Source organism: Pristiophorus japonicus, chromosome 12 (genome assembly GCF_044704955.1).
Source record: "Pristiophorus japonicus isolate sPriJap1 chromosome 12, sPriJap1.hap1, whole genome shotgun sequence".
Taxonomy (NCBI): Eukaryota; Metazoa; Chordata; class Chondrichthyes; family Pristiophoridae; genus Pristiophorus; species Pristiophorus japonicus.
The window spans coordinates 4992109-5007194 of NC_091988.1; the positions used below are offsets into that span (position 1 = coordinate 4992109).

Sequence of the window (15086 nt, forward strand, 5' to 3'; positions counted from 1 at the left end):
CTGTGCAACAGAGCCAGCCACGGTGCCATGAACTTGGCTGCTGCTGCCCTCTCCTGATGAGTCATCCCCCTCAACAGCACTCAAAGCAGTGTATCTGTTTTGCAGTGGGATGACCACAGGGGACCCCTGCACTACCTTCCTTGCACTACTCTTCCTGCTGGTCTTCCATTCCCTCGCTGGCTGTGGACCCTTCTCCTGCGGTAAGACCAACTCGCTACACGTGATACTCACGTCATTCTCAGCATCGTGGATGCTCCAGAGTGAATCCACCCTCAGCTCCAACTCCGCAATGCGGACCGTCAGGAGCCGGAGGTGGACACACTTCCCGCACATGTAGTCGTCAGGGACACTGGTGTTGTCCCCGAGTTCCCACATGGTACAGGAGGAGCATATCACGTGACCGAGCTGTCCTGCCATGACTTAACCCTTAGATACACTTAAATTGCCGACAACAATGTTAAAAGTTACTGACTAATAAAGAAAAAGAAAAACTACTCACCAATCAGCAGCCAATCACTTACCACGTTGGCTGTGACGTCACCTTTTGATTTCTTTCTACTTCTTTTTTGACTTCTCTCAGCTGGAGCTGCACAAGTACGCCTCTCTCGACTCCCGCCTCTCTCGACGCTCCCTTGACGTATTCCTGTTGCTACTTCAGTAGCAAGAGTATGAGGAGGCAGGTTGCTGTGCATCAATAAGAGAATCTTGGGATTGAGGTGGCATTTGCTCCCTGGCAACTAGGTTGTAAGATGGACCAGCTCCTAGCTCTACCCCTGCCATAACTGTAGGGATGGCCTGACTCTCCGCATATCATAGGCAGTCCCCTCAGAATCGAGGAAGACTTACTTCCTCGGGCATTAGGCGGGGCTGCCAGGAGGGCTTGAATGTTTTGCAATCCCGACAGAGAGCACCATCATCCTTGCCCATTCCAAGCATGACCCTGCTGGTGCGAACTGCATCATCATGGCTAGAAATTGACATCAGAGCAGAGCTAATGGCACCAATAGGATCAATAAAGCCCCTTTTCAAGGTTCACTCTTGCCAATCCCCAAGCCTGTCAAAGAGAGAAGTGCCCTGTTTCACCTGGGGTACCCAAGCCTTCATGGTTCCCATCTGAGCATTCATTAAAAAGGTAGCAAATTGCCTTCGAACTTGTGCCACAGTGGAGGGGAAGGGGGAGTATTAGATATCATTGGAGCTGTTCCATAGTGGATTGCAGTGTTGCAAAACCGCTGTAGCACCAAATTTCCTGGCCGCCAATGCGTGAGCTTCCAATTACAGACATTTCCAGAGCCGGCACTTCACTTACCTTATGTTGATAAAGCTGACTCTAAAATATATGTGAGCAATATACTGAAGGTCACACACATGCTCTTCCCTCACTATCTAACTTCCCATCGAGGGTACGCCTGATCGGAAAATCAAAACGTTTGGTGACTAGCAAATTCTCTCCAAACATAAACAGTTCTCCAACCAGAATCACTTGAACCAGTAATGCCTACATTCAGAAGTGACTGCACTGGGAAAAAACACGATGCTGTCTGGGAAGTACATTCTGGCAAAAAATGATCTTTTATGACAGAGCTGGAGATCTCATAGGTTTGTCACTAAATGCTTCATAATGTAGCGTTAAAAGCTTTGTTTATATGTTCTATCTTCTGAATACTTCAAAGCACAAAGAAAACAATCTAGATTAATCACAGTTGCTCCATTCTAGCTGTGAAAGCTGTGCTTTACAGATCACCTCTGCCTTTTCAACAATGGTCTTAAACCCAGTATCAACTTTGCACCTAGTGACCGTTTGTTAATGTCTAAAATTAATGAATTAATATCTAATTGATATGACTAGTGCAGAGGAAATTAATTCATTAAAATTATATTCCTGAAATTGCTGGAAAAGTAATAACGAATTAATGATGTGTGCCATTAATAGAGCATAAAATATCCAGCAATTTGTGGTGCAGAAGAGATGCGCCATGAGTTCCGATTCTCCACAAATTGCTGGACAATTTGCACCGCTCTGCCATTAACCTTGCCAAAACTGAAAAAATTACCATCATCCGTGAGCCTCCTCATTGTGTGTCATGAAATTGCTGGATTTGTGCTGTTAATACAAAGTAATCTCATCGCAGCTATTTCAGGCCGGTAATTCACATCGTAAGTGCCCTGCTAATGGCGTGATTTATGGAGTTGCCTTTTTTTTTACGACAGCAAATCATTTTCTACTATTTGAAAAAAGGTAATACTTGGAATTTTATGTATTCGCACAAATGAACAAATCAAACTGAATATAATATTGGGAAAAATCATGTTACTTTTGGCAAGATCACATTTTGTAAGTTTTTGATCAGTCATGAAAATATTAGTGGGATCATTGTTTGCAATGTCTTTCCATTCTTAATGTAAAATATAAAAACTTGAAACCACAATTTAAAAATATGTTTCACATTCTGTTTTCTTCTCACAGTCCCTGAGCAGCCTGCTTTCCTGAGAATTGCAAACTTTGCCAAAAGCTCGGTGACTTTGATGTGGGGACCTCCAGCAAAACCGAATGGCATTCTCACCGGTTATTTGCTTAAGTACCAATTGAGTAAGTCGAAAATACAGTTTGATAAGCTTGATTGCTAATCAACTCCATATGGTCTCTTTATTTTTGTATTGTACTGTTATGATGCCTTCCGCGAGAGGTGGGCACTGGAGGGACTGGAGTGCATCATCATCCCCGGCAACCAAATTTTAATTTGAACCGTTGGTGTCTGAAGTTTAATTTGTTTAAGTTGTCAGTTTTAGTGCCACCCCCCCCTTTTAGCCAGGGGGCACTTGTATAATTTGTGTTTCTGGTGCCCTCAAAAAAAAACCCAAAAAACCAAAAAACAAGGGGGGACTTGATTTAATGATTGTTTTACAGATTACAACAAAATAGTTGTACTGTTATCATCAAAAAAGGAGGGCACTTGAAAAATGTTTTGAGTGTGACCCCCCCTTAAATCAGGGGGCACTTGATTGTTTCTGCAAATTATAGGTGTACTGTTATGATTTGGTTTGGAATTTTGGTTAGGATTAACTTTCAGACTATAAAGAAAGAACTTACATTTATATAGCACAACTCCCAACTTCAGGATCTCCTTGGATGAAGTTCCACTCAAAAGGCTCCTATTAAGCTTGAAACAGTGGATATTGAAGATAAAACATAGAAATGTATGAGACATTGGCTGAAGGATGGGAAGCAACAGATTTTTGTGAGGGCGCTGATATTGGGTTGAAAGTACGTGCAGAATGGAACCCCAGCTGTTTCCAATTTCCAATCATTTGGATACAGAAACTGGTCAAATTGACAAATTATACCAAATTAGATTGGGAGGGGAGGGTGCGTTGCTGAATCGGAGGATGCATTCAGGAACGAATAGAATGAGTTAGATAAAATATGTAAGTGGGCAATTAGTATGAGGTGAAATTTAATGAGAACAAGACTAAAGTATTGCACAGAGGGAGAAAAAGAATCAGTGATATAATTACTACATGAATGCTGTACAAATAGATGAGCATCATCAGAAGAGAATGATATGTACTCACAGTGCGTAAATTAAACCATGACAGAAGAGCAAGGGAATATGGGTTCAAACTAACAGTAGGCAAATTTAGGATTTATATCAAGTTATTTTTGTACAAAGAGTGTTCAACATATGGAATGGACTTTGTCGCCTAGTGAAAGAAAAATCCAGCAACAATTTGAGACACAGCTGAGATAGGTGGAACTGCAGGTACTTCCTGGATGGGTCAAGTAGCTGTCATCTGTATCTATTTTGTGATCTTCTGCTGACCTGAACTTGAGAAGAACTGGTTATTTTTGTTTTCCACTTAGACAGTTTAATAATCTGTCACAGCTACCACTTTAACACTGAAAAGCACAGAACCTGTAAGTTTAAATTCCGTATAAACTTTTTGAATCAATTAGTACATATTAATTGAATGCTCTGGTTTTAATGTGACTTGTGTCAGTTTTCTAGCTAAGGGCAGTAAAAGAATATTTGCGATTATGGAGACTGAACTGAGCTGTTAAATCATGACTTTCCTGTTTGGAATTTATGCATGTAAAACTTTACTTTCAGACTTGCAATCATTATGTCCTAAGTAATAAAGGCTATCTATTGGCATTTTTCTAGCAGGGTCTAAATTAAGGAACAGTTCAAAACAGAAAGTAATATATCTTGTTATTTTTAATGGGTTTTATTGTAAAAAGCTATTGCAAATCAACACGGGGAAATAGCTTAAATTATAATCAATTCCATTGATAAAACCTAATTTCTGTTCTTTTAAGTATTTTACTCTCATCCCCCTAAGGCTTTAAATACCAAATGGTACTGCGTAGCTTTTACTACATTTGCACTTGTCTGTCAGTTAGAATCAAGATTGATGCTGTTTAAGTTATAACAAATGTCATTTGGCTCAGAAATTTTAACAGAGAAAGCAGTAATTCAAAAATAATCCTTATACTGTGATCTAAAATTAAATCCACTTAGGTGCATAAATAATTCCTGCAAATAGCACTAATCCAAATGTCATAATGAACAAACAATATTCAAAGATTTTATGCCCATATGCTTATGACTGTGGGTACACACAGTAATCCTTTCATACCATCTGTAGTAATGACGGAAAAAACACAAAGGTAGAAATCCTACCTCCTGGTGGAGCTGTGGCAGGAAAGGGGTGTTGCTCCATCAGGTGTCTACCCACAATCTGGGGAGGCTAATTAGTTCTTAAGCCCACCGCAACTACAATCACAGCCTTTACTGGGGGCATCCCTGAGAGAAAGGTTCTTGGCTCGGAAATCAAGATTTAGAATCAGTTTTGGTGACAAACAACAAGGGGCAAAAATCATTGGTGGGAGTAGTTTATATGTCCTCGTAGTTATAGTGTTGGGCAGAGTATAAATCAGGAAATTTATAGGTGTCTATAGCCGGGGTAATACAGTAAACATGGGGGACTTTAATATTCATAAAGACTGGTAAATCAAATTTGCAGTAATAGTGTGGAGGACAAGTTCATGGAATGCATTCAAGATAATTTTCTAGATCATTATGTCAAGGAACCAACGAGTGAACAGGCTATTTTAGATCTAGTATTATGCAATGAGACCAGTTTAATTAATAACCTTGTCGTAATGGAGCCTTTGGGGAAGAGCATTCCATTATATGATAGAATTTTATATTGCGTTTGAGAGTGATTGAGTTAAATTCAAAACTAGGATCTTAAATCTGAACAAAGCAAACTACGTCGGTATTAGGGGCAAGTTGGCTAAGGTAGATTGGGAAATTGGATTTAAAAATATGATGGCAGATAAGCAATGGCAAAAATTTAAGGAAATAATTATTAATTCACAATGAATATATATTCCTTTAAGGAATGAAAAATAAAAACATGGGAAAAGTGTTCCAACCGTGGCTAACAAGAGAAGTTAAAGATAGTATTAGATTAAAGGAAGAGGCTTATAATTGTACCAAAAAGAGTAGTAAGCCTGAGGAATGGGAGGATTTTAGAATTCAGCAAAGGATGACCAAAAAATTGATAAAGCGAGAATAAATAGAATGAGAGTAAACTAGCGAGAGACTTAATAGATTGTAAGAGCTTCTATAGGTATGTTAAAATGAAGAGCTTAGCTAATGTAAACATGGGCCCCTTACAGGCAGAGACAGGTGAAGTTATAATGATGAATAAGGAAATGGCAGAGACATTAAATGAATACTTTGTATCTGTCTTCACGGTCGAACACACAAAACAATATTTCAGACATAGTGGGAAACCAAGGGTCTAGTGAGAATGAAGAACTTAAAGAAATTAATATTAGTAAAGAAAAAGTACTGTTAAAATTAATGGGACTAAAAGCCAACAAATCCCCTAGAACTGATGGCCAACATCCTAACGTTTTAAAAGAGGTGGCTACAGAAATCATGGATGCATTGGTTTTGATCTTCCAAAATTCCATAGATTCTAGAATGGTCCCTGTGGATTAGAAGGTAGCAAACATAACTCCACTCAAGAGGGGAGGGAGAGCAAAAGCGGGGAACTTTGGCCAATTAGCCTAGTAAGGGGAAATGCTTGAATCTACGATTAGGGATGTGGTAACAGGGCACTTGGAAAATCATATTACGTTAGGGCAGAGTCAACACGGATTTATGAAAGGGAAATAGTATCTGACAAATCTATTCGAGTTTTTTAAAGTTGTAATTAGCAGGTTAGATAGCAGAGAACCAGTGGATGTAGTGAATTTGGATTTTCAAAAGCAGAGTATTTTTAAACGGTGAGAGATTGGGAAATGTTGGTGTTCAGAGGGACCTGGGTGACGTTGTACACCAATCACTGAAAGTTAACATGCAGGTACAGCAAGCAATTAAGAAAGCAAATGGTATGTTGTTGGTCTTTATTACAAGAGGATTTGAGTATAAGAGTAAAGATGTCTTACTGAAATTTTTTAGGGCCCTGTGGAGATTACACCTGGAGTATTGCATACAGTTTTGGTCTCCTTACCTAAGGAAGGATATACTTGCCATAAAGGGAGTGCACCGAAGGTTCACCAGACTGATTCCTGGAATGGGGGGATTGTCCTATGAGGAGAGATTGAGTAGACCAGGTATATATTGTTTCGAGTTTAGAAAAATGAGAGGTGATCTCATTGAAATATACACAATTCTTACAGGGCTTGACAGGGTAGATGCAGAGAGGATGTTTCCCCCGGGCTGGGGAGTCTAGAACCAGGGGTCACAGTCTCAGAATAAGGGTCGGCCATTTAGGACTGAGATGAGGAGAAATGTCTTCACTCAGAGGGCTCAATTTTCCCCAACCCCTTTTTTCGGCGCCGACTTTGTGTGCTGGAAACGGCGCGGAAAAAATGTGCCCCCATCCTGGCCGCTCTGCCGAGTGTCCCGGGTCCAGGCACGGCATATATAGTGCAGTGGGGGGAAGAGTTACAGCCCTGTGCCGAAAACAGTGCCGGCAGCTATTCGCATGCGCGGTGGTGTCAGGTCCGATGTGCGCGCATGCTCAGTAGCGCCGAAACTTGGCACTCGGGCAGCATCTCCCCCCCGCCCCCCGATGCCGTGTCGGCTGCTCTGCTTCACCTGCTCCCCCGCCCCCCGTTGATATCGAGGCCAGCATCTCTCACTCACTCTCCCCCGCCCCCCCCCACCGATGCTGCGATTGGCCGTTCTGCTTCCACACTCCCCCATTCATTTGCAGCCGTCCCTATCCCTGGCCGAATGGCCTCATGCACAGGCCGGCCCGATGCCTTCCCGGGCTGACTTTAAAGATTAAGGTAGGATTTACTTGATTTTTATGAGTCTTTTAATTGTTTGAACTTTTTCCTGCAATATTTGTTGCTTGGTTGTATCGTTTCAGGTCAACTCCGGTTCCCTTCCCTCCCCTATCCCTGGCCGAATGTCCGCTGATGGACTAATGTGCGCCGCTTTCTTCACTGTCCGCAATGTTTTTCAGAGCTGGCCACGTACGCTGACCTAAGTCGATTTGGAGTAAGTTTTTTCTGGCCAACGTGGCATAATGCCACTTGGTAGGAAGAATGAGCAGAGGTGAGAGAGGACAAGCTGCTCGATAAGGGAGGAGGGGGAGGGGAGCAGACCTACCTTAACCCAGTGAGGAACAGTGAGTGCGATGTCTCCGCTTCACTGAGGAGGTGCTCACAGAAATCTGCCACCTATTGCAGGCAGAGCTGCAATCTGGCAGCAGGGTGAGGAAGGCATTGCCAGGGGCTGTGAAGATGAGCATAGCCATGACTTTTTATGCATCGGGCTCCTTCCAGCCTGGTGCAGGTGATATTTCCAACATCTCCCAGTTTGCCGTGTACTGTTGTATTAGGGAGGTCACTGAGGCACTGTGCAAAGAGAGGTGAATACATTTCATTCTCTCTTGCCAGAGCGAAGCAGGCAGAGTGACTACGCGCTTTGCCAGGATAGCAGGCTTCCCCATGGTGCAGGGCGCCATTGACTGCACACACGTTGCTTTCAGGGCACCGCATGTGAATTCGGAGACATATTGCAACTGGAAAGGATTCTAGCCCAGTGTCCAGCTAGTGTGCGACTCTACTCAGTGCATCATGCAGGTCAATGATGCTTTCATTCTGCAGCAGTCCACTGTATCATCTGCATTTGAGTCACCATGACAACCAGAGAATGGCTACTGGGCGACAAGGACTATCCACTGACCACCAGGCCCATGACTCCGGTGCGTGACCCAAGCACATGTGAATACCTATAATGAAAGAATGTTGCCACAAGGAATCTGATAGAGCAGACCATTGGCGTGCTTATACAATGCCTGCACTCGCTGGACCGCTCTGGAGGAGCCCTGTAGTACACACCAGAGCACGTCTCAAGATTCGGTGTGGTCTGCTGCAAGCTCCGTAACCTGGCCATCATGAGGGTACAGCCCATGCCACCACATATTTGGTGAAGAGCTGAGGAGGAGGACGAAGAGGAGGAGGAAGAGGGGAGGAGACAACAACACGTTCCCTTTCCGGCCCTGCTGTCCGTGATTGTTCGATTGCGATACCAGTGAGCGCAACCCCAATTCCCATTCAGCAAAAGTCCCACACCTCGCCTTTCCTCTGTTACTGACCATCAAAGTGACCTCTTGGCCACAATAAATGCCATCATAAAACAAACATTCTAAGTCAAATTTATAAATCAAACCATCTAATATTACATACGAAAGTCAACTAATCACCTCGTGCATTCCCCTAGTGCCTATATTCCATGTGCCTTTGACTATCCTGGTGTTCCTATGCAATGCTACCCCAGTGGCTGCAGCACGATGGTGGAAGGCCGCTGACTTTCTATGGGGGAGACTGCAAATGGCTTTGATGAACGATCTCGAGCAGCTCTGGGACTAGAAGGCCCGGCTTCGGACTGCACCACCTCCGCACGGGCAGCAGCAGTCTGGGCTGGCTGGCTGACAGGCAACAGCAAGGGCAATGGCGGAGTGGCAAGGGTGGGAGCAAAAATGCTGTCACCACATGCTTCAGCAATCCTAGGAACCTGTTGAAGGACAGATGCTTGGGCTGCTGTGACACCTGGCGACCCCTTTCAACATTGGTAACTGCAGCCATGCTGGCACCAGTCTGAGCTTGCCTGGCAGATAGCTGAGCCTCCACAGTGGAGTTGAAGCTTCCACAGCAGCACCCAGGTGTTGGGTGGCTTCTGCTTGTGCTGCAGTGGAAGCTGAGAGATCGGACACAAGTGCGCTAATGGAGTTGCCCATCACTTCCATGCTGGAAAGGATGGGCTCCAAGCTCTGCGCAAAGCCCTGTGCCAAGTTGGCACGTGACTTCACCACACTCCTTGACATTGCACATAGGCTTCCTGGCAGGCCCACCAACGCACCAAGCATTTCATTGTGCATACTCATCAGTCTTCATCTGTAGGCCACCCCATCGAAGTCCTCATCTGAGTCCTGTGCAGCAGCACTCGTGTACATGTGTGTGCGTGCGTGCATATGTGTGTGTGTGTGTGTGTGTGCATGACTGCATGTGTGCGTACGTGTGTGTGTGTGTGTGTGTGTGTGTGTGCATGACTGCATGTGTGCGTGAGTGTGTGTGTGTGTTCACCCTCCGGTGAGCTAACACCTGGCCATGGCTGCAGGTCAATGATGCCTGTTGTCTCATTGCGTGCTGATCCCGTGTCTAATCGAGCCTCTAAAGTACCTGCACCTGAGTGATACAGACTGTGTCAGATGGCTGTGTTTCCGAAAGAAGGTGTAACTGCGATCTGTGAGTTAGTAAAAGCAGACCTGCGACCTAGAAGCATCAGGAGGAGTGCTTTGTCAATTGGCGGAGGAGGGCAGGCCGCCGTGCCCCTTTAACAATTGCTCGAGCCTTGGGCCAGCAGCTCATCCGTGCACGCTTTGCTGCCTGAAGGCTCAGTGGCAACTATTCCACATGGACCATGTGTACTGTTTGGACCTGTTCCGTAATGTGTTGTGTTACTGGAACAAATAACGGAAATTATTCTTGTTTAGTTCAAAAAGTTGTTCTAATAATGGAACAAATAATGTAATTGATTCAGTTATAATATAAAATATATTTTATTTAGATGTTTAACAAGCATTTGTTTGTACATAACTTAACTACAATAAAAATATTCTTGTATCAAACTTTAAAGTTTTCAGTTAAGATCACTTACAAACTTTAACATCACTTATGAACTTTTAAACATAAATTTACATAATTTAAAAAAAAACTTAATTTAAGAACAGTTACAACAGTACCAACAATAATAACAACAACAGCAGCAAAGATAGGCTGCACCCATCTCTCCTCCACCTATTGTAAGACCGCCAGCTGCGCTTGATCTTATTGACGTCACCCCTGCCCACAGGCGGTGGTGCAGTGTTTCTCGGGTTGGTACCAAGCTTATTCTTTCGAACATCTCGGGTAATGCGCACTTCTCGATGGGGGGTGGGAGCAGGCGGTAATGTGGAGGGACCGGCTTGGGCTTCTTCAGAGGCTGGTCTGGGGATTGGAGTGGGAGTGGCAGTTGATTCTGTCAATGGCCGCGGGGTCTGGGCATGTTCCCTTATTGCAGCAGCTATGTCCGACATTCCCTCCCTCATGTGCCGTGACAGTATGTTAACTACCCCCAACATTCCCGCCCACATTTTTGCCGACAGTGTCTCACCTACCTGTGACATGCCCTCCCTCATGTTCACTGAGAGTGTTTGAACTACCTGCGACATTCCCGCCCTCATTTTCCCGGACAGTGTTTCCATTTCTCATGAGAGTGTTGTTACTTCTCCCGACATTCCCGATCCCTCATCACCCACCCTACTTCTGATGTCCAGGAGTGTTTGGGTAAGGTCAATGCTCTCCGCACTCATTGCCATCATGTGAACCACATCTGTTAGATCCTGCACCTAAGGAGAGTGCTGTTGAGCTCTCCTTCCTCTCCTCACCCCGGGTGTGGCTCGCTGCACCCCAATGGGACCCACAGTCTCGGATGGTGGCGCCCTGGGTGTGCCTCGCTGCATCCTACTGGAATCGCCAGCCTTGGACGGTGGGAAACCATGAATGTCCCACCAACACTCGTGCCACTCAGGGAAGGTGCTGGCACCTCAATGGGTGGCACCTGCACCTCCTCCAGAGTGAGTACAACAGTGGGGCCTTCATCCTCCCCCTCCATTGCCTCTCCCCCTCACCCCCATGCTCTTGGTCTGGAATGTGGGATTGGAAGATGTTCTCCTCTTCAGACTCGTCCGCGTCTGAATCTTCTGCATCGTCAGGGTTGACCTCAAGTTCTGCAAAATATAACAGAACAGACAAATGGTTAGCAGCAGAGGAGGGGGCAGGGTGGGTGGTATGAGTAGGCTCACACAGCGCAGGCAGCAGGCTGGTTTGAAGGACCACGATGAATGATAGCACATTGCATCAACCGAAGCGTAGCTGATGGAGACATCCCCATGAACCAAAGCCTGGCTAGCTCACGCAGTACTTAACATTTAGCAAAGCCAGACTGTGGAATTTGCAGGACTTACCCTCTCCCTCGAGTGTGGGCCCAGCTTGTGCAGTGGTGGTTGCTTTTCTCCAGGCAGGACCCATCAAAGCAGCGACCATCTCTTCCAAGGGTGTCAGTGGGTGCAGATTTGCCGGGCCTCCTCCTGTTCGAGTTCTTTCCCTTTTGTTGTGTGCCACTTTCTTCTGCAAAGATGAAAATATAACTTTTTAGAGAGGGTGTCTTTCTGCTGGGTGGGACATATACAGATGGTCACATTTACAATTGCAATTCCAGTGACTAAATGAAAATATTACTTACACTAACTACTTGACCAAGGTCCTGCCACTTCTTTTTGCTCTGGCCTCCAGACCTCGGGGTGGTCACCATTGCACAGTAATCTTCTGCAAGTTGGTTCCAGCGTTTCTTCATTTCTTTGGGTGGAACTTTTATGTGACCTCTGCTGGTGTCCAGCTCCTGTCATCTGTTCTCAATCACAGTAACCGGTGCCTCCACTTCATCCTGTGAGAAATTCTTGGTCCTTTTGCCACGTTGCATCTTGTATTGCAGCTCCGATTTTTCCACTGAGAATTAAAGTTCTCACACACACAACTGGCTCTTTAAAAATGGCCAATTGCAGACCGGGAGCTGTACTGGGCCCGCCCACAGCAATCACGTCAAAAATTAACTTTTTTCCGCACATGCGCAGAAGGGGCGGCATCGTTTTTTCGGCGCAGACATTAGGCTAAGCCTGCCAATGGGGTTACAGGACAGGCTGTGCGGCATCAATTTAAAAAAATAGAGCGGGGAAACTTGCTACTTTTTTTTTGGAGTAGTTGGAGCCAAGAAAAACAGCCGTAATTCGGCATTGAGGAAAATTGAGCCCTTTTATTTAAAAAAAACACCTCACATATTTAAAATTAATTGATGTTAAAGGTAATTAAATGCCTTAGAAAAAATGAAACTTCCGCTGACTGCGAGCAGGCATAGATCTTGTTCTGGGTGTGACAGAAATCCTCAAGATTGCTGAAAAGAAAGGTAATTAATCCCAGAGGGCTTACTCTCTCGGGACAGCAGCTGGCCACTCCAGTTTACCACCACCACAGCTGAGCACCGCTATTCGCCTCGGTCGGTGCAGTGTATCCACTCCAAATTTTAAAATGTCTCCATCCTCGGGATTTGGACTGTGGTTCTGGGCAGGCAGAAAGCCCACCCCATCGTACTTCTGTGTCCTCGCCACAGTCTGCGGAGGTGTAAGGCTGGTCTCCAGCCACCAACTCCATCCCTCTCCTTGGCAACTGTCTGAGTCTGAACCAGACCGGTCACAACCTTGGTGTCATATTTGACGATTGGCAGGCCTTGCTTTTAGCTGCCTCAGCCTTAACTCTGGAATTCCCTCCTTAAACCTATCTGCCTCTCTCTTCCTTTACGATGCTCCTTAAAACCTATCTCTTTGTCCAAGCTTTTGGGCATCTGCCCTAATTCTCCTTGTGTGGCTCGGTGAGAACTTTTGTTTGATAACACTCCTGTGAAGTACCTTGGGGCATTTTACTAGATTAATGATGCTATAGAAATGCAAGTTGTTGCTGTGTTTGAAGGAAAGTCATATACCTAGTGACTAAATGTAACACTCGGTTTTATGATTGTGAACTCAGTGTGATCTTTTGCAGTCTTAAATGTCTTTTGGGCATGTAATACTAGCAGACTAGAAGCATGTTATCCAACCATAGCAGTTACTAATTATGGATCTTGTTTTTGAATGTATGAATTCTTTGGGCAAGTTTTACGACTTTAGATTTAGGTAATTCCATAATGCTACCATATAATTTAATAGTCTTTCAGTAACTTGAAATAAAACACATTCTCCAGCAAACAATGCTGACTTGTTTGCAATTTATTCAGATAATTAAAAAAAAATTAAACAATGTATGTGTATATATAAAGTAAATTGTCACAGTAACATCAATTATTCACTTTCCTGATATTGTGATTAGTTGTTTGGGAAAATGATACTATATTCAGCTATTCACAAAATTCTTAATGCGCATAATAAGTGGATTTGATTTTAGATCGCATAAGGATGTTTGCTAAATTAAAGCAGAATAGCTGCAGGGCCAGAACAAATTGCAAGCAAACAGTCTAATTCTCCAGCTGTCACTTTAATACCAAACATTATACTCAAATAATGTTATTAAACAAGACAGAAACTTGGGCCAATTTATATCACACGTATGAAAAGCTGTCAGTCTGCATTTCTCAGTTAATTTTATTTTGTACAGCTTGGAAAGTCGGCTCAGGCTTTGTGGCATATTTCTAACAGATGCTTGTCAGCAGAACATTACAGCAGTTGCAATGAAGACCATGAACAGCTGAACGCATGAGAAAGGGAATGGAGGGAGCTAAATTAGGTGAAAGAATGAGCATGTGCATGGTTTATGGCTACTGATAAAGTTTTACATTCCATTTTTCAGTACTATAGCTCGAAGGCACTGTTGGGATTTAAGTTCAACAAGATTTGATATTGGAGGGTGCTGTATGAGTAAAAGCCAGTTCTGTAAGTCCTTGGATTCCAACAATTTTGTGAGTCATTTTTTTCCGAAGATCTGTAAATTACATTGCCTCCCTTTCTCGAGGTTTCCTGGTTCTTTTTTAAAAAAAAAAGAAAAATCATAAAAATTTGCTGGCTGAATTTTAGATCACTGAGATCTTTAATTATACTGAACAACCATATTTTTCTTTTGCTGCAATTTGTTTTATCAGTGCTTACTTTGATTGATGTTTGCACAGCAGTTGTAATGGTAGCATAGGCTATCTTTAATAACTGTCAATACCTGTGCATGGAGTCATCTGTTAGCGCAGTGAGCAGTTGTATTCACCTTGTTCGCAGAGGCACTTAAACAAAATTATACGTGGGGCAGATAATTTCACTTGCAAGTTTTGTGTCTGTTAAATTCTCGTCCCTCTAATGCAGCTTATTGATGGTGGCAGCGGCACGAGGAAATATGGATTTACCCAAGTTAACAGGAACCTTATCGAAGTGTAAACCCCAATGTGAAATTTTGTTGCATGACCATCTGTGTTCTGTGTAGGCTGCTGATTTTCGATTTTTGAGTATTTCTGAATATTTGAGAAGTAATGATATTGACATATCATTGTCCTTTCTGTAATATTACTTTAAAAGGTTATTTACTGCAGAAAAGTAGTATCAATTGTTTGTAAAGGATCATTACCAAAAGTAGAACATAAAAGATACTTTGACATCAGAATAGTAATGCATTCATGGCTGAATCACTATCGCATTTCCAAAGTAGCTGAATATCTGCAAAGTGCTTTTCAGTTTACATTTGCATCAACTATATCCTTGTGCCACTTAGTTGCATATATATCCTTGGGTTCAAGTTCTTGTATTTCTTCTTGTGAGATCTCTGATACAATGTCCCTAGCAGAAACATTGTTGTGTTATCTGAATACACTGGTATCCTTTTACATAAGCCCAACTATAATTAGCTCTTTTGATTCAGGATCGCACAAAGTTAACTTTTGGTGCATAATATATTGGCCGCTGAGTATGTTTGAAAAGGTTTAATGCAT

At 43.5% G+C, this 15086-nt stretch overlaps 1 protein-coding gene across 2 annotated transcripts in view; it reads left to right on the plus strand.

The window, feature by feature from the left end:
• LOC139277131 (neural cell adhesion molecule L1-like protein) overlaps window positions 1-15086 on the plus strand; it is a 759673-nt gene that overhangs the window by 605370 nt on the left and 139217 nt on the right. For both annotated transcript variants that reach the window (XM_070895152.1, XM_070895153.1), the window contains exon 22: window positions 2468-2590. In XM_070895152.1, coding sequence (XP_070751253.1) covers window positions 2468-2590 — 123 coding nt within the window. The remainder of the gene's footprint in view (window positions 1-2467; window positions 2591-15086) is intronic.